The 23,634-nt window shown below is 35.7% G+C and overlaps 1 protein-coding gene across 3 annotated transcripts in view; it reads left to right on the forward strand.

Annotated features, from left to right (window-relative positions):
* Nucleotides 1–3,051: 3,051 nt before the first annotated feature.
* Nucleotides 3,052–23,634, forward strand: part of LOC133640553 (RING finger protein 145-like) — a 33,584-nt gene continuing 13,001 nt past the window's right edge. Inside the window, exons 1-10 of one of the 3 annotated variants that reach the window (XM_062034033.1) lie at nucleotides 3,052–3,375; nucleotides 3,532–3,817; nucleotides 8,659–8,767; nucleotides 8,870–8,961; nucleotides 10,667–10,908; nucleotides 11,004–11,179; nucleotides 11,237–11,377; nucleotides 16,987–17,169; nucleotides 19,831–19,978; nucleotides 20,065–20,421. In XM_062034033.1, the coding sequence (XP_061890017.1) occupies nucleotides 3,649–3,817; nucleotides 8,659–8,767; nucleotides 8,870–8,961; nucleotides 10,667–10,908; nucleotides 11,004–11,179; nucleotides 11,237–11,377; nucleotides 16,987–17,169; nucleotides 19,831–19,978; nucleotides 20,065–20,421 (1,617 nt within the window). In that variant the 5' untranslated portion in view covers nucleotides 3,052–3,375; nucleotides 3,532–3,648. Of the gene's footprint in view, nucleotides 3,376–3,531; nucleotides 3,818–8,144; nucleotides 8,472–8,658; nucleotides 8,768–8,869; nucleotides 8,962–10,666; nucleotides 10,909–11,003; nucleotides 11,180–11,236; nucleotides 11,378–16,986; nucleotides 17,170–19,830; nucleotides 19,979–20,064; nucleotides 20,422–23,634 lie in introns of those variants that run through there. The other 2 variants (XM_062034034.1, XM_062034035.1) reach the window with 2 other exon arrangements.

The following is a 23,634-nucleotide window of genomic DNA, read 5'->3' on the forward strand; positions in this document are numbered from 1 at the left end:
GAATAGAGAAAAGAAGGAAGGATTAGAACAGGGGTGTCAAACTTGTTTTCATTGAGGGCCACACCGGAGTCATGGCTGCCATTAGAGGGCCGCTTGTGACAGTAAATAATTAATGAATCTGCCTTTGAATTTAAATATGTGACATTTTTGTACGTAAAGAGAAAAAAAAATATTTAAAAAAATGTTATTTAAAGTAAAAAAATACAAAAAAAAAATCTAAAAAATCCCTCATTCCGATTGGCTCGTTTTCCACATGATATGACGTGTACAGGAAGTGTGCACCCAAGCTACTCTTAAATCAAGAGTTGACGTTGAGATATTCATCTAAAAAAGTGAAGGATTATATTACTAAATAGGCACTTTTTTATTTAATTTTTTGACAGTATTTGTCTTATTCTGGTGATTAAATTTGACCTAAAAAGATACACGTTTCCGTACGTTGTGTCATTTTTCATTTTTAATCATATCTTTTTTCCAGCAAATATTAGTAATTCAAGTGAAATATGTTTTTAATGGACTTTTAGCCAAAATTCCCTCAATCTTTTCTTTTTTTTTAAATAAAAAATTATACAAAAAAATATATAAAAAACAAACAAAACATGTCCTCAATCTGATTGGCTCGTTTGGCTATGACGTGTACAGGAAGTGTACACGCAACCTACTCTTAAATCTAGAGTCTACGTCGAGGTAGTCATCTAAAAAAATGAAAAAATGAAGGATTTTGTTACTAAATAGGCTCTTTTTTATTTTATTTTTTTTGACAGTAAGACTAACGCACTTTTCTTTTTTATTCTGGTGATTAAATTTGACTGAAAAAGATACATGTTTCCATAAATGGTGTAATTTTAATAATATTTATTTCAGCAAATATTAGCAATTAAAAGTGAAATTAATTTTTAAGGGACTTTTAGCCAAAATTCCCTCAATCAGTTTTTTTTTCAATTAAAAAAAAGATAATAAAAGGAAAAAATATACAAAAAAATATATAAATAAAAAAAGGACATGTTGATTGGCTCGTTTGGCTATGACGTGTACAGGAAGTGTGCACGAAAGCTACTCTTAAATCTAGAGTCTATTTCGAGATAGTCATTAAAAAAATGAAAAAATTAAGGATTATATTACTAAAAAGGCTGTTTTTTTATTTTATTTCTTAACAGTAGGACTAACGCACTTTTCTTATTCTGGTGAGTACATTTTTACCTCAAAAGATACATGTTTCCATAAATTGTGTAATGTTTAATTTATAATCATATTTTTTCAGCACATGTTAGCAAAATAAAGTGAAATTCATTTTTCAATTAAATTTTTGCCAAAATTCCCTCGATCGTTTTTTTTTTTTTTCCAATAAAAAAAAAATACTAAAAATATATAAATAAAAAAAGGACATGTCCTCAATCTGATTGGCTCGTTTGGCTATGGCGTGTACAGGAAGTGTGCACGCAAGCTACCCTTAAATCTATAGTGTACGTCGAGATATTCATCTATTTATTATTTATTTATAAAAAAAAAAAGACAAAAATGAAGGCTTATGTTACTAAAAAGGCTCTTTTTTATTTTTATTTTTTTGATAGTAGGACTAACGCACTTTTCTTATTTATTATGGTAATTAAATTTGACTGAAAAAGATACATGTTTTTTTTTCCCAATAAAAAAAAAAATTAAAAAAAAAATATATATAATTAAAAAAAGGACATGTTCTCAATCTGATTGGCTCGTTTGGCTATGACGTGTACAGGAAGTGTGCACGCAAGCTACTCTTAAATCTAGAGTCTATGTCGAGATATTCATCTAAAAAAAAAAAAAGACAAAAATGAAGGGTTATGTTACTAAATAGGCTCTTTTTTATTTTATTTTTTTGACAGTAAGACTAACGCACTTTTCTTTTTTTATTCTGGTGATTAAATTTGAATGAAAAAGATACATGTTTCCATAAATTGTGGAATTTTTAATAATATTTATTTCAGCAAATATTAGCAATTAAAAGTGAAATTAATTTTTAATTAACTTTTAGCCAGAATTCCCTCAATCTTTTTTTTTTTCCAATAAAAAAAGATAATAAAAGAAAAAATATACAAAAATATAAATAAATAAAAAAGGACATTTCCTGATTGGCTCGTTTGGCTATGACATGTACAGAAAGTGTACACGCAACCTACTCTTAAATCTAGAGTCTACGTCGAGGTAGTCATCTAAAAAAATGAAAAAATTAAGGATTATGTTACTAAATAGGCTCTTTTTTATTTTATTTTTTTTTGACAGTAAGACTAACGCACTTTTCTTATTTATTCTGGTGATTAAATTTGACTGAAAAAGATGCATGTTTCCATAAATTGTGTCGTTTTTAATAATATTTTTTTCATCATATATTAGCAATTAAAGTGAAACTCATTTTTAAATTAATTTTTAGCCACAATTCCCTCAATTTTTTATTTTATTTTTCAATAAAAAAAAAAGATAATACATTTATTTTTTTAAAGGACATTTCCTCAATCTGATTGGCTCGTTTGGCTATGACGTGTACAGGAAGTGTGCACGCAAGCTACTCTTAAATCTAGAGTCTACGTCGAGATATTCATCTAAAAAAAAATGAAAAAAATGAAGGATTATATTACTAAAAAGGCTCTTTTTTATTTTATTTTGTGACTGTAGGACTAACGCACTTTTCTTATTTATTCTGGTGAATAAATTTGACTGAAAAAGATGCATATTTACATAAATTGTGTAATTTTTAATAATATATATATATATTTTTAGCAAATATTAGCAATTAAAGTGAAATTCATTTTTAATTAACTTTTAGCCAGAATTCTCTCAATCTTTTTTTTTCCAATAAAAAAAAGATAATAAAATAAAAAAATATATAAATAAAAAAAGGACATGTCCTCAATCTGATTGGCTCGTTTGGCTATGACGTATACAGAAAGTGTGCACCCCAGCTACTCTTAAATCTCGAGTCTGCGAGTCTAAATTGTGTATTTTTGTAATAATATTTATTTCAGCAAATATTACCAATTAAAGTGAAATTAATTTTTCAATTAACTTTTACCCACAATTCCTTCAATCTTTTTTTTAATTTTATTTTTTCAATAAAAAAAAGATTTTTTTTTTTTTAAAAGGACATTTCCTCAATCTGATTGGCTCGCTTGGCTATGACGTATACAGGAAGTGTGCACGCAAGCTACCGAAACCATAACATTGCATGGAACTCTAACTACACGTCCTTCTATCGTCTCATATCTCACACTTTTACGCGCCGGGTCGTCGTAGCTTGTTTTTTTTTACTTTCGTCCAGTAGTTGCTAAAAATGTAAAACATTTGACGTACTGCGTTTTAAAAACATGTCGCTAGCATACTGCTGCTGTGTCACTGTGCAACGTAAGTTTACGTTCAAACTGAACAGTTTGAGTGGCGCTGACAATGTTATACAACACCCATTGAACATAAGATATTAATGTCGTTTCATTGCTCAAGTAAACAGTTGTCGTTTATGACTTAAAAACGCTGAGAAGTTTTGGTTTTTTTGTCTTTCAGGTGACCAAAAGATGACGCAAACTGACGAAACTGTCGTAAAAAATGAGAATGTGACCCACTGCTCAGCAGCCCCGCCCTCCCCTAAAAAGGAGTCTTATTTGTGCATTTTCATTTAGGATGCCTCGTCTGGAGGAGTTGGCCAACGTGGCCCTCAGGGTGCCCAGCATCTTGGCCCTGGACCTGCTCTACAAGTGTGACATAGACAGCCTAACGGAGCACCTCAAGGCCAAAAACCAAGACATGCTCTTCAAATATAAATATGTCATCTGGAACATGTACTACCTTGGTGAGTGACACACCTTTTTAAAGTCCCGCCTTTTACGGTTGCTATAATGTTCATTTTTGCTCGACGTTGTCCGGATACATTCATTTATTTGTGGCGGACCACCAGTGTTGGGTTAGTTACTGAAAACCAGTAACTAGTTACAGTTACTAGTTACTTTATTTCAAAAGTAACGCAGTTACTAACTCAGTTACTTACACCAAAAAGTAATGCTTTACTGTGAAAAGTAACTATTTACACTACCGTTCAAAAGTTTGGGGTCACCCAAACAATTTTGTGGAATAGCCTTCATTTCTAAGAACAAGAATAGACTGTCGAGTTTCAGATGAAAGTTCTCTTTTTCTGGCCATTTTGAGCGTTTAATTGACCCCACAAATGTGATGCTCCAGAAACTCAATCTGCTCAAAGGAAGGTCAGTTTTGTAGCTTCTGTAACGAGCTAAACTGTTTTCAGATGTGTGAACATGATTGCACAAGGGTTTTCTAATCATCAATTAGCCTTCTGAGCCAATGAGCAAACACATTGTACCATTAGAACACTGGAGTGATAGTTGCTGGAAATGGGCCTCTATACACCTATGTAGATATTGCACCAAAAAGCAGACATTTGCAGCTAGAATAGTCATTTACCACATTAGCAATGTATAGAGTGTATTTCTTTAAAGTTAAGACTAGTTTAAAGTTATCTTCATTGAAAAGTACAGTGCTTTTCCTTCAAAAATAAGGACATTTACATGTGACCCCAAACTTTTGAACGGTAGTGTATATATATATATTTTTTTTTAAGGCCCCCTTTAATGCCCTTTTATCCTTCATTTCAGTACTGTTATTGCACTGGAGAATAATACAAGCTGTTGATCAACTTGACATGCATTTGCATCACTGAACTCTGAACGCGGTGCCCGCGGGCACCAGGTAGCCCGTAAGGACCAGATGAGTAGCCCGCTAGCCTGTTCTAAAAATAGCTCAAATAGCAGCACTTACCAGTGAGCTGCCTCTATTTTTTAAATGTTATTTATTTACTAGCAAGCTGGTCTCACTTTGCCTGACATTTTTAATTCTAAGAGAGACAAAACTCAAATAGAATTTGAAAATCCAAGAAAATATTTTAAAGACTTGGTCTTCACTTGTTTAAATAAATTCATTAATTTGTTTACTTTGCTTCTTATAACTTTCAGAAGGACAATTTTAGAGAAAAAATCCAAACTTAAAAATGATTTTAGGATTTTTAAACACATATACCTATTTACCTTTTAATTTCCTTCCTCTTCTTTCCTGACAATTTAAATCAATGTTCAAGTAAAAAAATTTTTTTTATTGTAAAGAATAATAAATACATTTTAATTGAATTCTTCATTTTAGCTTCTGTTTTTTCGACGAAGAATATTTGTGAAATATTTCTTCAAACTTATTATGATTAAAATTCAAAAAAATTATTCTGGCAAATCTCAAAAATCTGTAGAATCAAATTGAAATCTTATTTCAAAGTCTTTTGAATTTCTTTTAAAATTTTTGTTCTGGAAAATCTAGAAGAAATAATGATTTGTCTTTGTTAGAAATATAGCTTGGTCCAATTTGTTATATATTCTAACAAAGTGCAGATTGAATTTTAACCTGTTTAAAACATGTCATCAAAATTCTAAAATTAATTTTAATCAGGAAAAATTAGTAATGATGTTCCATAAATAATTTTTTTAATTTTTTCAAAAAGATTCGAGTTAGCTAGTTTTTCTCTTCTTTTTTTCGGTTGAATTTTGAATTTTAGAGAGTCGAAATTGAAGATAAACTATGTTTCAAAATGTAATTGTAATTTTTTTCGTGTTTTTTCCTCTTTAAAACTGTTCAATTAAGTGTAAATATAATTAATTATTAATAATAACATAGAGTTAAAGGTAAATTGAGCAAATTGGCTATTTCTGGCAATTTATTTAAGTGTGTATCAAACTGGTAGCCCTTCGCATTAATCAGTACCCAAAAAGTAGCTCTTGGTTTCAAAAAGGTTGGTGACCCCTGCACTACATACACAAAGCCTAACAAGGCGTTTTTTTCTCTCAAGGAATTGTGAAATAAAATCATGTCTGAAGCCTAGAACACTCTACACATTTCCACAGTTTTAGTTTAGAGATAAGGAAAGATTGGCCTGGCCCCCTAGCATCCCTCTTTATGTTTGTGAACTTTATAGTCTATACCAGTGGTTCTTAACCTTGTTGGAGGTACCGAACCCTACCAGTTTCATATGCGAATTCACCGAACCCTTCTTTAGTGAAAAATAAAATGTTTTTTTTCAAATTCAAGACAAAGTTGTATGTTTTTGGTAACACTTTAGTATGGGGAACATATTCTAAGTAACAAAGACTTAATTTAGAGTTATTTGGTTAGGGTTAGGGCCAAGGTTAGAGGGTTAGGGTTATAATAAGGCTATGCCGAATAAGGCATTAATAAGTACTTAATAATGACCAGTTAAGAGCCAATATGTTACTAATTTGCATGTTAATAAGCAACTAATTAATGGTGAATATGTTCCCCATACTAAAGTGTTACCATGTTTTATTACTGGTGCACAAAATGAAGCGTGCATGAACATCACCTTGTTCAAAGAACAAAACCAACACAGTGCATAAACTCACAACAAATTACACACCTGCAAATCAGTATGACTTCTGCTGTTGCCGTATCCGTAATACGCCGATAGGGAGAAGTTTTTATTTACGCGATGAGTCGGGTGTGTCTTGACCTCCGCCGAACCCCTGAGCCTGACTCAACGAACCCCTAGGGTTCGATCGAACCCAGGTTAAGAACCACTGGTCTATACATTTACAGTAATGTGATAATCAAACACTCTAGAAGTCTAGAATGAAAGAGTATATAAGAGAATTGACAGAGTGTGTGTACCTTCAGTGCGCAGTGCCTCGTTAAAATCCAGCCGCTGTTGCTTAGGAGGTGAAGTGTGTCTCTCTTTACTAGCTTCGTCGAAGCATGTTGCTTTTGTAGCTGTTTCAGCAGATTTGAATTGCGAGGATAGGATCTTAGATCCAAGACACAACTTACATTTAACTAAAATGTTCTTTTCTTTGTGGTCGACAAAAGAAAAGTAGTGAGAATATCTCCATGTTAAGAAACTCGACTTCTGGCTCCGCCATGATGTAAACACAGACACGCACACAGCTCTTTTCCGGTCGCCTCTTCTGCAGCGCTCCAATAAAACACACTCAGATCTTCTCAGTTTCTAGCCAATACTACATAAAAAATAACGTAAAATAACGCAGTAACGCATCATGTAGTAACGGTAACTGAGTTACTGAATATAAAAAAATAACGCGTTAGATTATTAGTTACAGCCGAAAGTAACGGCGTTACAGTAAGTAGTCCCAACACTGCCCATAATAAATTCATAAAAGAAGCAAACTTCATGAATGTTTTTTGTGACTAGGGATGATGTTTGATAAGAAATTATCGAGTTCGAGCCCATTATCGAATCCTCTTATCGAACCAATTCCTTATCGATTCTCTTATCGAGTCCAGATAGGTTGTTGTATATGGAAAAAAACACAATATTTGGTTTAACAAAAGCTCACTTTTATTTGATAAGAAAAAACTAAAATAAAATAAATAAATATGGACTGTTACCCCCCTATAAAAATAAAATAAATAAATATTGACTGTTGTTACCCAAAGTATATTAGGTGGGATTTTTCAGAAAAACAAATATATACAGTAACACAAAAACAACCTGTCTCTGTGATCACTATAGGTGTATAAATAATAATATAGTGTTAAATAAAATCAGTCCCTTGGGCACAAAACTGAAAATAATACAGCTCTCCAAAAAGTGCACTTCTGCTGCTATTGGAACATACTAACTACACACACAGGCAGACAGCTAACAAACAATCCAAGACGTCTAATAAAGTTCCAAAGCAGATTAATCCATTTAGGCTCTTTATTGTTGTTGATCTTGCTTTGTCTTTTCCTATCTTTACTTTTGTCTTGCACTGGACTGTTATTTATTTATTTATTTTTTTAACTGAAATACACACAATGACAAATGTATAAGCTATGTGATTCAATTAACATACTGAAATGTAATACACAATATGTAAATATTAGCTTCGCACAAATATACAGTACTATCATCAAACAAATACTTCTGAGTGTTGAAACTATTTCGATGGTGAAAATACATGACTGGCAGCCATTTTAAGTCCTCAAAACATCCATTGAAACAGTGCACAAAAATTAGTATCAAACTTTACCACTTTCTACCTTAATATTGAGTTACATAAACAAGTTAAACAGTTTACTTACAGACTTATCTTTTCCAAGGCTTGTAAGAGCTAACACAACTTGTCTACTTCTCAATTGTCTCATGAACTGAACTGACGTCGCCAACCCGGAAGTGCCCAAACTAATGACGCTTAGTATTTTCCTATCGCCACAGGGTGTCAGTAAGAGTCTACAATCAAATGGGCATACCATTGCCCATTTGGGATTCGTTCCCAGGGATTCGAATAAAGAACCAACTCTTTTTCTTTACTATAGTGGCCTCGATAACGGGAACCGGTTCTCAAAAAGGGATTCGAGTCCATGGAATCGGTTCTTTTCTTATCGAACAACCGGGAGAATCGGTTTCGAACATCATCCCTATTAGTGACCAACAAGTATGTGCTCCAATCACTCTATCACAAACAAATAAGAGTTGTAGAAATGATTCGAAACTTAAGACAGCCATGACATCATGTTCTTTACAAGTGTATGTACACTTTTGACCGCCACTGTACCTCTCTGACAATGTCAATGAAAAATGAGCTCTTTAAGGCACAGTGGTAAATATCTTGGTCTTCAAAGGTCACGTGATCAACGCGGTGGTGCTGGTGCTGCCATTGAGACACATCGTGACGCTCTACCTCCACGTCCTGGCCGCCATGCTGCTCTACATGGGCCACCAGATCTCCAAGTCAGACACGCTCTTTTTTGCTTCTTAAGATAACACGCCGACCCATCCCTCCATTTCCCTGAGATGTCACCGTGTGATATTGTGCGTCTGTCAATGTCACAGGGAGTATATTCGTGAGGAGATGCAGTCTGGCTACGAAGGCGCGGTGTACCTCCATTCTCTGGCCTTCAACAGATTTGTGTCTGCGCTGACAAGTGAGTCCTTAAAAACAATGTCTTTATGTTTGTAACTCTTCTCCACCCGTGTCGTCAACCAATATCACCACTCATGTTTTACTTCTTCTTACAAACTATGTATGTGTGAATGCTCCAAAACATTCACACATACACTATATTGCCAAAAGTATTTGGCCACCCATTAAAATGATCAGAATCATTTTCAAGGTAAAAAATGGTTTTCAAGGTAAAAGTTGATTTTCAAGGTAAAAAATGATTTTTAAGGTAAAAGTTGATTTTCAAGGTAAAAAATGATTTTCAAGGTAAAAAATGATTTTCCAGGTGAACATTTTTTTTCAAGGTAAAACATTATTTTCAAGGTAAAAAATTATTTTCAAGGTAAAAGTTGATTTTCAAGGTAAAAAAATATTTTCAAGGTAAAAGTTGATTTTCAAGGCAAATGACTTTCAAGGTAAAAAAAAATCAACTTTTACCTTGAACATAATTTTTTACCTCGAAAATCATTTTTTACATTGAAAATAATTTTCTACCTTGAAAAAAAATTTTCACCTTGAAAATCATTTTTTACCTTGAAAATCAACTTTTACCTTTAAAATAATTTTTTAACTTGAAAATCAACTTTTACCTTTAAAATCATTTTTTACCTTGAAAATCATTTTTTGCCTTGAAATTTGACTGTTACCTTGAAAATTGACTTTTACCTTGAAAATTGACTTTTACCTTAAAAATTGACTTTTACCTTGAAAATAATTTTTTACCTTTAAAATCTACTTTTACCTTGAAAATATTTTTTTACCTTGAAAATCAACTTTTACTTTGAAAATAATTTTTTTTACCTTGAAAATAATTTTTTACCTTGAAAATCAACTTTTACCTTGAAAATCAACTTTTACCTTGAAAATCATTTTTTTCCTTGAAAATCAACTTTTACCTTGAAAATCATTTTTTACCTTGAACATCATTTTTTACCCTGAAAATCATTTTTTACATTGAAAATCATTTTCTACCTTGAAAAAAAAATTTCACCTTGAAAATCATTTTTTACCAAAATCATTTTTTACCTTGAAAATCATTTTTTTGCCTTGAAAATCATTTTTTTGCCTTGAAAATAAATGTTTACCTTGAAAATCAACTTTTACCTTGAAAATCAACTTTTACCTTGAAAATCATTTTTTACCATGAAAATCATTTTTTACCTTGAAAATCTACTTTTACCTTGAAAATCATTTTTTACCTTGAAAATTGACTTTTACCTTGAAAATTGACTTTTACCTTAAAAATTGACTTTTACCTTGAAAATAATTTTTTACCTTGAAAATCTACTTTTACCTTGAAAATAATTTTTTGCCTTGAAAATTGACTTTTACCTTGAAAATTGACTTTTACCTTAAAAATTGACTTTTACCTTGAAAATTGACTTTTACCTTGAAAATTGACTTTTACCTTGAGAATTTTTTTTCACCTTAATTTTTTCCCCACCTTGTTTAAAATGGAATCTATATTTTTGTCCATATTGCCGAGCAGTAGTTGCAAGAATATTTCCTTCCTATCGGCAACTAATGATCATTCTCTGACTTCAGCATGCCAGTAAAGTGCATGAACTGGAGTGTCAAACATTCCACGATCATATTTTCTTTCCCCTTATCATTTGCAACTTCCTGGGGTGCATCTCATGAGTCCAAATGTTGACAGTCACTGCTTGTTCCTTTTGTGCGCCGCTCAGGTCAGATCATTCTCAGCACGCTGTGTGCCTTCCTGATGAAGACCAGGAAGCTGTGGCTCTTCTCCGCTCACTTCCTCCCCCTGCTGGCCAGACTGTGCACCGCCGCACCCTCCACGCTGCTCACGCTCAACGTCCTCTCCTCGGGACTGACGGGGACCGCCGTCGCCGTCTTCCTCCTCGCCAACCTCTTTGTGCCATACCGCCTCGCCAAGGCCGCGTATTCACAACTGCTTCAGGTCGAGGTGGACGGATTTTATTTGAGCTCTCCGGTCTAAAGGGAGTTTTTTGTTTGTTTTTTAATTCACTAGATGTGTTTTTTGAACGTCTTCTTCCTCAGGTGCTGGAGCTGTACAGGCTTCTGGCGGTGGGAATCTCCCTGTGGAACCAGTTCGCAGTCCCGGTGCTCTTCAGCATCTTCTGGTTTGTTCTCTTCGTCGTCCACCTGTGCTCCGACGCCATGTCAGGCTCCGCCTCCACCTTGCACCAGGGCATCACGTTCTTCCTGCTCACAAGGTGCGGACTTAATTTGCACGGATGGACATGTTTTTTTGATAAATCCTTGCTCAACAGTGTTTCGGAATGTTGCGCAACACCGTACTCTCTCCTGGGTCTGACCTTCGTGGTTTCCTACCTGGCCCTCGGACTGCTCAACCTGTGCAAGTTCTACCTGGGGGGCTACGCCGCCTTGCAGAACGAGAACGTCATGCACAGGTGACATGTTCTGTTTGCGTCCTGACACTAGAATGCAGAATCTATTTTACTCAACTGCAGAGAGCACCAGGTGTTGCCTGCAGGTATGGCAAAGCAAAATGTATCACTGTAAGTAGAGATGTCCGATAATATCGGTCTGCCGATATTATCGGCCGATAAATGCGTTAAAATGTAATATCGGAAATGATCGGTATCAGCCGATAAATGCGTTAAAATGTAATATCGGAAATTATCGGTATCTGTTTTTTTATTATCAGTATCGTTTTTTGTTTTTTTTTGTTTTGTTTTTTTAATTAAATCAACATAAAAAACACAAGATACACTTACAATTAGTGCACCAACCCAAAAAACCTCCCTCCCCCATTTACACTCATTCACACAAAAGGGTTGTTTCTTTCTGTTATTAATATTCTGGTTCCTACATTATATATCAATATATATCAATACAGTCTGCAAGGGATACAGTCCGTAAGCACACATGATTGTGCGTGCTGCTGCTCCACTAATAATACTAACCTTTAACAGTTAATTTTACAAATTTTCATTCATTACTAGTTTCTATGTAACTATTTTTATATTGTTTTACTTTCTTTTTTTATTCAAGAAAATGTTTTTAATTTATTTATCTTATTTTACTAATTTTTTTTAAAAGTACCTTATCTTCACCATACCTGGTTGTCCAAATTAGGCATAATAATGTGTTAATTCCACGACTGTATATATCGGTTGATATCGGTATCGGTTGATATCGGTATCGGTAATTAAAGAGTTGGACAATATCGGCATATCGGATATCGGCAAAAAGCCATTATCGGACATCCCTAGCTGTAAGCAATAATAATACAAATAATAATAGATTGTATTTGTAAAAAGCACTTTACATTGAGTAAACAACCTCAAAGTGCTACAGTGTATTAAAAGAAATAAAATAAAAACTAGAACAGCCAAATAGCTAAAACTAATATGCATATATCTAAAAAAAAAAAAAAGGCTTTTTTAAAAAGAAGGGTTTTTAAGCCCTTTTTAAAAGCATCCACAGTCTGTGGTGCCCTCAGGTGGTCAGGGAGAGCCTTCCACAGACTGGGAGCGGCGGAGCAGAAAGCCCGGTCTCCCATTGTCCGTAGCTTTGTCCTCGGAGGTTGGAGGAGGTTAGCCTGCCCGGAGCGGAGGTGTCGTGTGGAGGATTTGGGGGTGAGCAGTTCTTTGAGGTAGAGGGGGGCATTTCCATAAAATATATACACTGTATCTCCAAATTTTGGGAGTTTTTTTTTTTTTTTTTTAAAGAAATTAGTGTAAAATATAGACAATTTTCAAACATATTTTTTTGCTTCGAAAAATTTGACTGCGAATCTCATTACGCAGTGTGTTGAATAATGCAGACACCTTTGTTACTGGATACTTTCTAATACTCTTCTGCCTTAAATACTTTCCTTCTGGAAGTAATTTGCAAATATGATTATTTGATACAAATGTGCTGTTTTAGACTGCAATGTTGTTCAATTAAGGTCGTTCTTGTGTGTGCGTTGCTGCTGTGTAGCTGCTAGCTCCAAGTAGCCTTTAGCCTGCCATGTTTACCTTTTGTAGACTACTTCGCAAAATACAAGAAAAGGACATTTAGACGTTAACTGGAGCTGGACTCTTGTATCCGAGCGCCTGTGTCATAGATTTGAGGTAGAAGCCAATACATTCATATAATATTTTGCTGATGATATACACTGTATATAGTAACTTGCACTTTGAATTATATATACTGTATTTTCCGGACTATAGAGTGCACCCACTAAATTTTAGAAGAACAAATATTTTCTATATATTAGCCGCACTATAAGTCGCAGATACTGTATATACCTTGTGAAATGAGATATTTGCACAGAAAGATTTTGTAAATGTTAATTTACATACCTTAATTATTTCCAAACAGCGTCTTAACACGGCAGTAAAACGGCTGATCAAACAAAACAGAAGTCATGGTCGTGGACCCACTAGTTGCAGAAGCCAGCTCTCCAACCCGCTAAACCAGGGGTCACCAACCTTTTTGAAACCAAGAGCTACTTCTTGGGTCCTGATTAATGCGAAGGGCTACCAGTTTGATACACACTTAAATAAATTGCCAGAAATAGCCAATTTGCTCAATTTACCTTTAACTCTATGTTATTATTAATAATGAATGATATTTACACTTAACTGAACGGTTTAAAAGAGGAGAAAACATGAAAAAAATGACAATTAAATTTTGAAACATAGTTTATCTTCAATTTCGACTCTTTAAAATTCAAAATTCAACTGAAAAAAAGAAGAGAAAAACTTAAAAAAATAATTTATGGAACATCATTAGTAATTTTTCCTGATTAAGATTAATTTTAGAATTTTGATGACATGTTTTAAATAGGTTAAAATCCAATCTACACTTTGTTAGAATGTATAACAAATTGGACCAAGCTATATTTCTAACAAAGACAAATAATTATTTCTTCTAGATTCTCCAGAACAAACATTTTAAAATAAATTCAAAAGACTTTGAAATAAGATTTAAATTTGATTCTACAGATTTTCTAGATTTGCCAGAATAATTTTTTTGAATTTTAATCATAATAAGTTTGAAGAAATATTTCACAAAATTCTTCGTCGAAAAAACAGAAGCTAAAATGAAGAATTAAATTAAAATGTATATATTATTCTTTACAATAAAAAATAAAAAATTTTTACTTGAACATTGATTTAAATTGTCAGGAAAGAAAAGGAAGGAATTTAAAAGGTAAAAAGGTATATGTGTTTAAAAATCCTAAAATCATTTTTAAGGTTGTATTTTTTCTCTAAAATTGTCTTTCTGAAAGTTATAAGAAGCAAAGTAAAAAAATTAATGAATTTATTTAAACAAGTGAAGACCAAGTCTTTAAAATATTTTCTTGGATTTTCAAATTGTATTTGAGTTTTGTCTCTCTTAGAATTAAAAATGTCGGGCAAATCGAGACCAGCTTGCTAGTAAATAAATACAATTTAAAAAATAGATGCAGCTCACTGGTAAGTGCTGCTATTTGAGCTATTTTTAGAACAGGCCGGCGGGCTACTCATCTGGTCCTTACGGGCTACCTGGTGCCCGCGGGCACCGCGTTGGTGACCCCTGCGCTAAACGGACTCAATGACTCCACGGTGGCGTCTTGGTGCATTTACGAAACTGAAACAATACAAAAAGAATGCCGTTGCGAGTTAGTAATACTAACAAAGACACTTGTAAACGTGGTAGCTAATGCTAATAAAGTACAAACATGCATGGAAACACTCCTACAGACATCACACAAGGGACGGTTTAGTAAGTAGGAATTGCTTTAGTTATATCGTAAATGAACGAAGAACCCATACGAGTATAAGCGCTATGGATAGCTAGAAGACCGAACAACACTAGACATAACAGAATGCAGCACTGGAGAACCTGCAACAAGTGGACTCGTCCAAAAGGTGGCGCCACAGCACAAACAATAACACACACAGTCAGTTTGTTTGTTTTTTTAAAAACATCAATTAAAAAAAAAAAATCCATAAATTAGCCCCACCATTTTTTTAAGCCGAAGGGTTCAAAGCGCAGGAAAAAAGTAGCGGCTTGTCATCCGGAATTTACGCTACTGTATTTTTTAATCATTTATTTCTATTTACAATATAATTACAGCCATCGAGTGGCTTCCTGCTGGTTGTATTTCCTGCGAGGGGGACATTTCATGTTTAAGTCTTCTATTAGAGCTGGGGAAAGGCAGTAAAAAAACGCGAACAAAACTCTTTAGTCAAAAAACCAAACCCCAAAAATCAAAAATGCGCTCTAGCGCCCCCTAGGAAGAAAACTGCCTCTAACTTCCACTAGGAAGGTCGTAGAGACATGAAACAAAAACCTGTATGTAGGTCTCACGTAGACCTACAATTCATAATTTCACATCCTCGGGGGAAAAACCAACAGGAAGTTGGCAATTTCCCCTTCAACACAAAAAATGACTAAAAACACTCATTTTTGCCTCTTTGAGCTGTAATTTGACCCCCTTAAAATACTTCAAAACTCACCAAACTTTTCACACACATCAGGACTGGTGGAAATTGCGATCTAAAAAAAAACCGAATCCCAAAACTCAAAATTGCGCTCTAGCGCGATTTTTGAATAAAACACAGACAAAACTGCTTCTCAGAGGAAAGCACAGACAAAACTGCTTGTAACTTCCGGTAGGAACGTCTTAGAGACATGAAACAAAAACCTCTATGTAGGTCTCACCTAGACCTACATTTCATAGATTGACATCCTTCAACAAAAATCAACAGGAAGTTTGCAATCCCTCCTTCAAAACTAAATTTTTGTTAAAACCGGTCACCAAACATCAAACATTATCTACTCTGAGCGCGTTTGTCGTTTCGGCTTCAAACTACTACAGGAGAGAGATTGAACCCTTCTGATTAAAAGTTGACGAAAGCGTTTTGATAAGTGCTACCGTTTTGACTTTACGAGCTTTCAAAGACCGGCTGCGCTAAAGCTGCTGCTCTGCTGCTGTGCTTTTACGAGCCTTCAAAGAAAACAACCACTGTGCCGCGGCACCTAGGAAAAAAACACAGACAACACTTCCTCTAACTCCCAGTACGAATATCGTAGAGACATGAAACAAAAACTTCTATGTAGGTCTGACTTAGAGCTACATTTCATACACTGACGTCCTTCAGCAAAAATCAACAGGAAGTTGGCAATCACCCCTTCAAAACAAAAGTTTCATAAAAACACTCATTTTTGCCTCTTTCAGCTGTAATTTGACCCCCTTAAAATACTTCAAAACTCACCAAACTTTTTACACACATCAGGACTGGCGGAAATTGCGATCTAATAAAAAAACCGAACCCCAAAACTCAAAATTGCGCTCTAGCGCCCCCTAGGAATAAAACACAGACAAAACTGCTCCTCGGAGGCCACCACACAGACAAAACTGCTTGTAACTTCCGGTAGGAACGTCTTAGAGACATGAAACAAAAACGTCTATGTAGGTCTCACTTAGACCTACATTTCATAAATTGACATCCTTCAGCAACTAGGACTAGCACCAGCCAAGATGCGGACCCGACCATTGCTGCTTGCAGCTTTAAGTGAAGTGAATTATATTTATATAGCGCTTTTTCTCTAGTGACTGAAAGCGCTTTTACATAGTGAAACCCAATATCAAAGTTACATTTAAAGCAGTGTGGCTGGCACTGGGAGAAGGTGGGTGAAGTGTCTTGCCCAAGGACACAACGGCAGTGACTAGGATGGCGGAAGCGGGGATCGAACCCGGAACCCTCAAGATGCTGGCACGGCCACTCTACCAACCGAGCCATACCGCCCCAGTAGCGTTTGCATGTGTATGCAAATGTGCAGACTGTGTTATCTATACCGGGCGGTATAGCTCGGGTTGGTAGAGTGGCCGTGCCAGCAACTTGAGGGTTCTGGGTTCGACCCCCGCTTCCGCCATTCTAGACACTTTACCCACCTGCTCCCAGTGGTTTAAATGTAACTTTGATATTGGGTTTCACTATTTAAAAGCGCTTTGAGTCACTAGAGAAAAAGCGCTATATAAATATAATTCACTTCACAATGCCACTCTTGTCTGCAGGGGTGTGACCGAGGGCGTGACGCTGCTCCTGCTGGCCCTGCAGACGGGCCTGCTGGATATGCAGGCCGCGCAGCGCACCTTCCTCCTCAGCATCATCCTCTTCATCGTGGTCACGTCCACGCTGCAGTCCATGATTGAGATCACCGACCCGGTGATCCTGGCCCTGGGAGCGTCCCGCAACAGGTACCCACGGCGCCGATTTGGTCACGTTGTGTAAATGGTAAATAAAAAGAGAATACAATGGTTTGCAAATCCTTTTCAACTTATATACAATTGAATGGACTGCAAAGACAAGATATTTCATGTTTTTTTTGCAAAGAATCATGAACTTAGAATTTAATGGCAGCAACACATTGCAAAAAAGGTATTTTTACCACTGTGTTACATGGCTTTTCCTTTTAACAACACTCAGTAAAGGTTTGGGAACTGAGGAGACACATTTTTGAAGTGGAATTCTTTCCCATTCTTGCTTTACTACGAAGCCACGCCGTTGTAACACTTGACTTGGCATTGTCTCGCTGAAATAAGCAGGGGCGTCCATGGTAACGTTGCTTGGATGGCAACATATGTTGCTCCAAAATCTGTATGTACCTTTCAGCATTAATGGTGCCTTCACAGATGTGTAAGTTACCCATGTCTTGGGCACTAATACACCCCCATACCATCACACATGCTAGCTTTTACACTTTGCGCCTAGAACAATCCGGATGGTTCTTTTCCTCTTTGGTCCGGAGGACACGACGTCCACAGTTTTCCAAAAGCAATTTGAAATGTGGACTCGTCAGACCACAGAACACTTTTCCACTTTGCATCAGTCCATCCTAGATGAGCTCGGGCCCAGCGAATTCGGCGGCGTTTCTGGGTGTTGTTGATAAATGGCTTTGGCTTTGCATAGTAGAGTTTTAACTTGCACTTACAGATGTAGCGACCAATAGTTACTGACAGTGGTTTTCTGAAGTGTTCCTGAGCCCATGTGGTGATATCCTTTACACACTAATGTCGCTTTTTGATGCAGTACCGCCTGAGGGATCGAAGGTGCGTAATATCACGGCTTATGTACAGTGATTTCTCCAGATTCTCTGAACCTTTTAATGATATTACAGACCGTAGATCAGGGGTCACCAACCTTTTTGTAACCAAGAGCTACTTCTTGGGTAGTGATTAATGCGAAGGGCTACCAGTTTGATACACACTTAAATAAATTGCCAGAAATAGCCAATTTGCTCAATTTACCTTTAACTCTATGTTATTATTAATAATTAATGATATTTACACTTAATTGAACGGTTTAAAAGAGGAGAAAACATAAAAAAAATGACAATTAAATTTTGAAACATAGTTTATCTTCAATTTCGACTCTTTAAAATTCAAAATTTAACCGAAAAAAAGAAGAGAAAAACTTAAAAAAAGAATTTATGGAACATCATTAGTCATTTTTCCTGATTAAGATTCATTTTAGAATTTTGATGACATGTTTTAAATAGGTTAAAATCCAATCTACACTTTGTTAGAATATATAACAAATTGGACCAAGCTATATTTCTAACAAAGACAAATCATTATTTCTTCTAGATTTTCCAGAACAAAAATTTTAAAATAAATTCAAAAGACTTTGAAATAAGATTTAAATTTGATTCTACAGATTTTCTAGATTTGCCAGAATAATTTTTTTGAATTTTAATCATAATAAGTTTGAAGAAATATTTCACAAATATTCTTCGTCGAAAAAACAGAAGCTAAAATGAAGAATTAAATTAAAAAATGTATTTATTATTCTTTACAATAATAAAAATTTTTTTTACTTGAACATTGATTTAAATTGACAGGAAAGAAGAGGAAGGAATTTAAAAGGTAAAAAGGTATATGTGTTTAAAAATCCTAAAATCATTTTTAAGGTTGTATTTTTTCTCTAAAATTGTCTTTCTGAAAGTTATAAGAAGCAAGGTAAAAGAATTAATGAATTTATTTAAACAAGTGAAGACCAAGTCTTTAAAATATTTTCTTGGATTTTCAAATTCTATTTGAGTTTTGTCTCTCTTAGAATTAAAAATGTAGAGCAAAGCGAGACCAGCTTGCTAGTAAATAAATACAATTTAAAAAATAGAGGCAGCTCACTGGTAAGTGCTGCTATTTGAGCTATTTTTAGAACAGGCCGGCGGGCTACTCATCTGGTCCTTACGGGCTACCTGGTGCCTGCGGGCACCGCGTTGGTGACCCCTGCCGTAGATGGTAAAATCCCTCAATTCCTTGCAACAGCTGGTTGAGAAATGTTGTCCTTAAACAATTTGCTCAGGCATTTGTTGACAAAGTGGTGACCCTCGCCCCGTCCTTGTTTGTGAACGACTGAGCATTTCACGGAAGCTGCTTTTATACCCAATCATGGCACCCACCTGTTCCCAATTAGCCCGTTCCCCCGTGGGATGTTCCAAATAAGTGTTTGACGAGCATTCCTCAACGTTCTCAGTCTTTTTTTGCCACTTGTGCCAGCTTTTTTTTTAAACATGCTGCAGGCTTCAAATTCCAAATGTGCGAATATTTGCAAAAAATAACAACGTTTACCGTTGAATGTTCTCAATACGCTCTACTGAGAACATTAAAGCAACATCAAATAGTTTTCTCCTTTGCTGTACACTTTTAGTGTGTCTCCAATATTGTCCACACCTGTCTCCATCTAAACACAACGGCTGGAACGTGAAATATCTTCTCTTTGCAGTCTATTCAATTGAATATAAGTTGAAAAGGATTTGTTGTATTGTCTTTTTATTTACCATTTACCATTTACCATTCACTGCTTTTGTAGTTTTGGAAGTTCAAAAACAAGTTGAAGTTTTTTCTCCCTCCCAGGAGTTTCTGGAGACACTTCTGTGGCCTCAGCATGTGTCTTCTCCTGCTGGTCTTCCCAGTCTTCATGGCTTACAAAATTTCCCAGTTCTTCCACATGGACTTTTGGCTCCTTATTTTGGTGTCCAGCTGCGTGCTGACGTCCCTTCAGGTGGCTCCGCGCTCCCCCCCCCCCAAAAAAAGCTCGGAATAATTGACCGACTTTTGTAAAAAAAAGCTACGCTCTCGGTGTTCCAGGTCACGGGCACGCTGCTTGTCTACTCTCTCTTCATGGCGGAGCTCTTCCGCAGCGAGCCCATCGAGAACCTGGACGAGGTGATCTACTGGGTCAACGCCGTCAGCCGGGTGCTGGAGTTCATGGTGGCGCTGTGCGTGGTGGCGTACGGCACCTGGGAGTCCCTGTTTGGCGAGTGGAGCTGGATGGGCGCCTCCGTCATCATCATCCACTCCTACTTCAACGTCTGGCTGCGGGCGCAGTCGGGCTGGCGGAGCTTCCTGCTGCGACAGGAAGCGGCCAAGAAGATCAACTCCCTGCCCAGAGCCACGGCGCAGCAGCTGCAGCGGCACGACGACGTCTGCGCCATCTGCTTCCAGGTCGGTGGCCACATCCTGAACACCAAACATAGGCGCTCTACTTTTCTCTTTCCCTTTTCTTCATCATTTCAACCGCCATTGTAGCATTTTTTCATTGACAAATGGTATTACGGACTTCCTGGAATTTCGGGAAAACCAGGAATTTTTCCAGTTAAAAAAATTTTGTTTTTTTGTCCTGAAGGAGGAACGTTTTGACGGTGGAACGGTTGAAAAATGTGGAAGGAGTAGTCGCCAGAAAAACGGGTGAAAATAGGGTTTGGAAAACCGAGAATTCCCGGATTTCCTAGAATTCCCAGTTTTTTTGGGAGATTTTCCCCCATTCAAAATGAATTGGCCATTTTTCAAACTTGCACCATTTCCACATTTTTCAACCGATTAAAACCATTCCACCTTCAACATATTTCACTCATTCTGCACATTCAAACTATCATTTTTCCAAGTTTAAAAAAATTCCAGGAATTCCCAAAATTCTCGGTTTTCCAAACCCTATTTTCACCCTTTTTTCTGGCGACTACTCCTTCCACATTTTTCAAGCGTTCCACCGTCAAAATGTTCCTCTTAGTCAGGACAAAAAACTAATTTTTTTAAACTGGAAAAATTCCTGGTTTTCCCGAAATTCCAGGAACTCCATAATACCATTTCTCAATTAAAAATGTTACAACGTCAACATTTCTCGACGGATTTGAAAAATTCCAACACCAACCACTTTAGCATTTTCTCAACAATTCCCTATTTTCCCGGAATTCCCAATTTTTCATGAAATTCCTATTTTAATGAATAGGACATTTTTCAAAGTTCCACAACTCCCACATTTTTCATCTGATTCACACCACTCCAACTTTAAAATATTCATCCTGTTCAGGAATTGTGTGCTCCTTTTCAACAATTCTAAAAAAAATTCCCGGATTTCCTAGAATTCCCAGTTTTTAGGGAGATTTTCCCCATTCAAAATGAATTGTCCATTTTTCAAACTTGCACCATTTCCACATTTTTCAACCGATTCAAACCATTCCACCTTCAACACATTCCACTCATCCTACACAGTCAAACTATCATTTTTCCAAGTTTAAAAAAATGTCCAGGAATTCCCAGAAAACCAGGAATTTTTCCAGTTACATTTTTTTTTTATTTTTTGTACTGACTAAGAGGAACGTTTTGACGGTGGAACGGTTGAAAAATGTGGAAGGAGTAGTCGCCAGAAAAACGGGTGAAAATAGGGTTTGGAAAACCGAGAATTCCCGGATTTCCTAGAAATCCCAGTTTTTTTGGGAGATTTTCCCCATTCAAAATGAATTGGCCATTTTTCAAACTTGCACCATTTCCACATTTTTCAACCGATTCAAACCATTTCACCTTCAACACATTCCACTCATCCTACACAGTCAAACTATCATTTTTCCAAGTTTAAAAAAATGTCCAGGAATTCCCAGAAAACCAGGAATTTTTCCAGTTACATTTTTATTTTATTTTTTGTCCTGACTAAGAGGAACATTTTGACGGTGGAACGGTTAAAAAATGTAGAAGGAGTAGTCGCCAGAAAAAAGGGTGAAAATAGGGTTTGGAAAACCGAGAATTCCCGGATTTCCTAGAATTCCCAGTTTTTTGGGGAGATTTTCCCCATTCAAAATGAATTGGCCATTTTTCAAACTTGAACCATTTCCACATTTTTCAACCGATTCAAACCATTCCACCTTCAACATATTTCACTCATCCTGCACATTCAAACTATCATTTTTCCAAGTTTAAAAAAATTCCAGGAATTCCCAGAATTCTCGGTTTTCCAAACCCTATTTCCACCCTTTTTTCAAGCGACTACTCCTTCCAGGAACTTCATAATACCATTTCTCAATTAAAAATGTTACAACTTCAACATTTCTCTACGGATTAAAAAAATTCCAACACCAACCACTTTAGCATTTTCACAACAATTCCCTATTTTCTAGGAATTTCCACATTTTCATGAAATTCCCATTTCAATGACTGGGACATTTTTCAAAGTTCCACAACTCCCACATTTTTCATCTGATTCACACCGCTCCAACTTCAAAATATTCAGCCTGTTCAGGAATTGTGTGCTCCTTTTCAACAATTCTAAAAAAAAATTCCCGGATTTCCTAGAATTCCCAGTTTTGTGGGAAATTTTCCCCATTCAAAATGAATTGTCCATTTTTCAAACTTCCACAATTTCCACATTTTTCAACCGATTCAAACCATTCCACCTTCAACATATCCCACTCATCCTGCACATTCAAACTATCATTTTTCCAAGTTTAAAAAATTTCCAGGAATTCCCAGAATTCTCAGTTTTCCAAACCCTATTTTCACCCTTTTTTCTGGCGACTACTCCTTCCACATTTTTCAACCGTTCCACCGTCAAAATGTTCCTCTTAGTCAGGACAAAAAACTAATTGTTTTAAACTGGAAAAATTCCTGGTTTTGCCGAAATTCCAGGAACTCCGTAATACCATTTCTCAATTAAAAAATGTTACAACTTCAACATTTCTCCACCGATTTGAAAAATTCCAACACCAACCACTTTAGCATTTTCCCAACAATTCCCTATTTTCCCGGAATTCCCAAATATTCATGAAATTCCAATTTTAATGAATAGGTATTTTTTCAAAATTCCACAACTCCCACATTTTTCATCTGATTCACACCGCTCCAACTTTAAAATATTCAGCCTGTTCAGGAATTGTGTGCTCCTTTTCAACAATTCTAAAAAAAAAATTGCCGGATTTCCTAGAATTCCCAGTTTTGTGGGAAATTTTCCCCATTCAAAATAAATTGGCCATTTTTCAAACTTCCACAATTTCCACATTTTTCAACCAATTCAAACCATTCCACCTTCAACATATTCCACTCATCCTGCACATTCAAACTATCATTTTTCCAAGTTAAAAATTTTTCCAGGAATTCCCAGAATTCTCAGTTTTCCAAACCCTATTTTCACCCTTTTTTCTGGCGACTACTCCTTCCACATTTTTCAACCGTTCCACCGTCAAAATTTTCCTCTTAGTCAGGACAAAAAACTAATTGTTTTAAACTGGAAAAATTCCTGGTTTTCCCGAAATTCCGGGAACTCCGTAATACCATTTCTCAATTAAAAAATGTTACAACTTCAACATTTCTCGACCGATTTGAAAAATTTCAACACCAACCACTTTAGCATTTTCACAACAATTCCCTATTTTCCCGGAATTCCCAAATATT

This window comes from Entelurus aequoreus, linkage group LG23 (assembly GCF_033978785.1).
Source record: "Entelurus aequoreus isolate RoL-2023_Sb linkage group LG23, RoL_Eaeq_v1.1, whole genome shotgun sequence".
In the NCBI taxonomy this organism is placed as follows: domain Eukaryota; kingdom Metazoa; phylum Chordata; class Actinopteri; order Syngnathiformes; family Syngnathidae; genus Entelurus; species Entelurus aequoreus.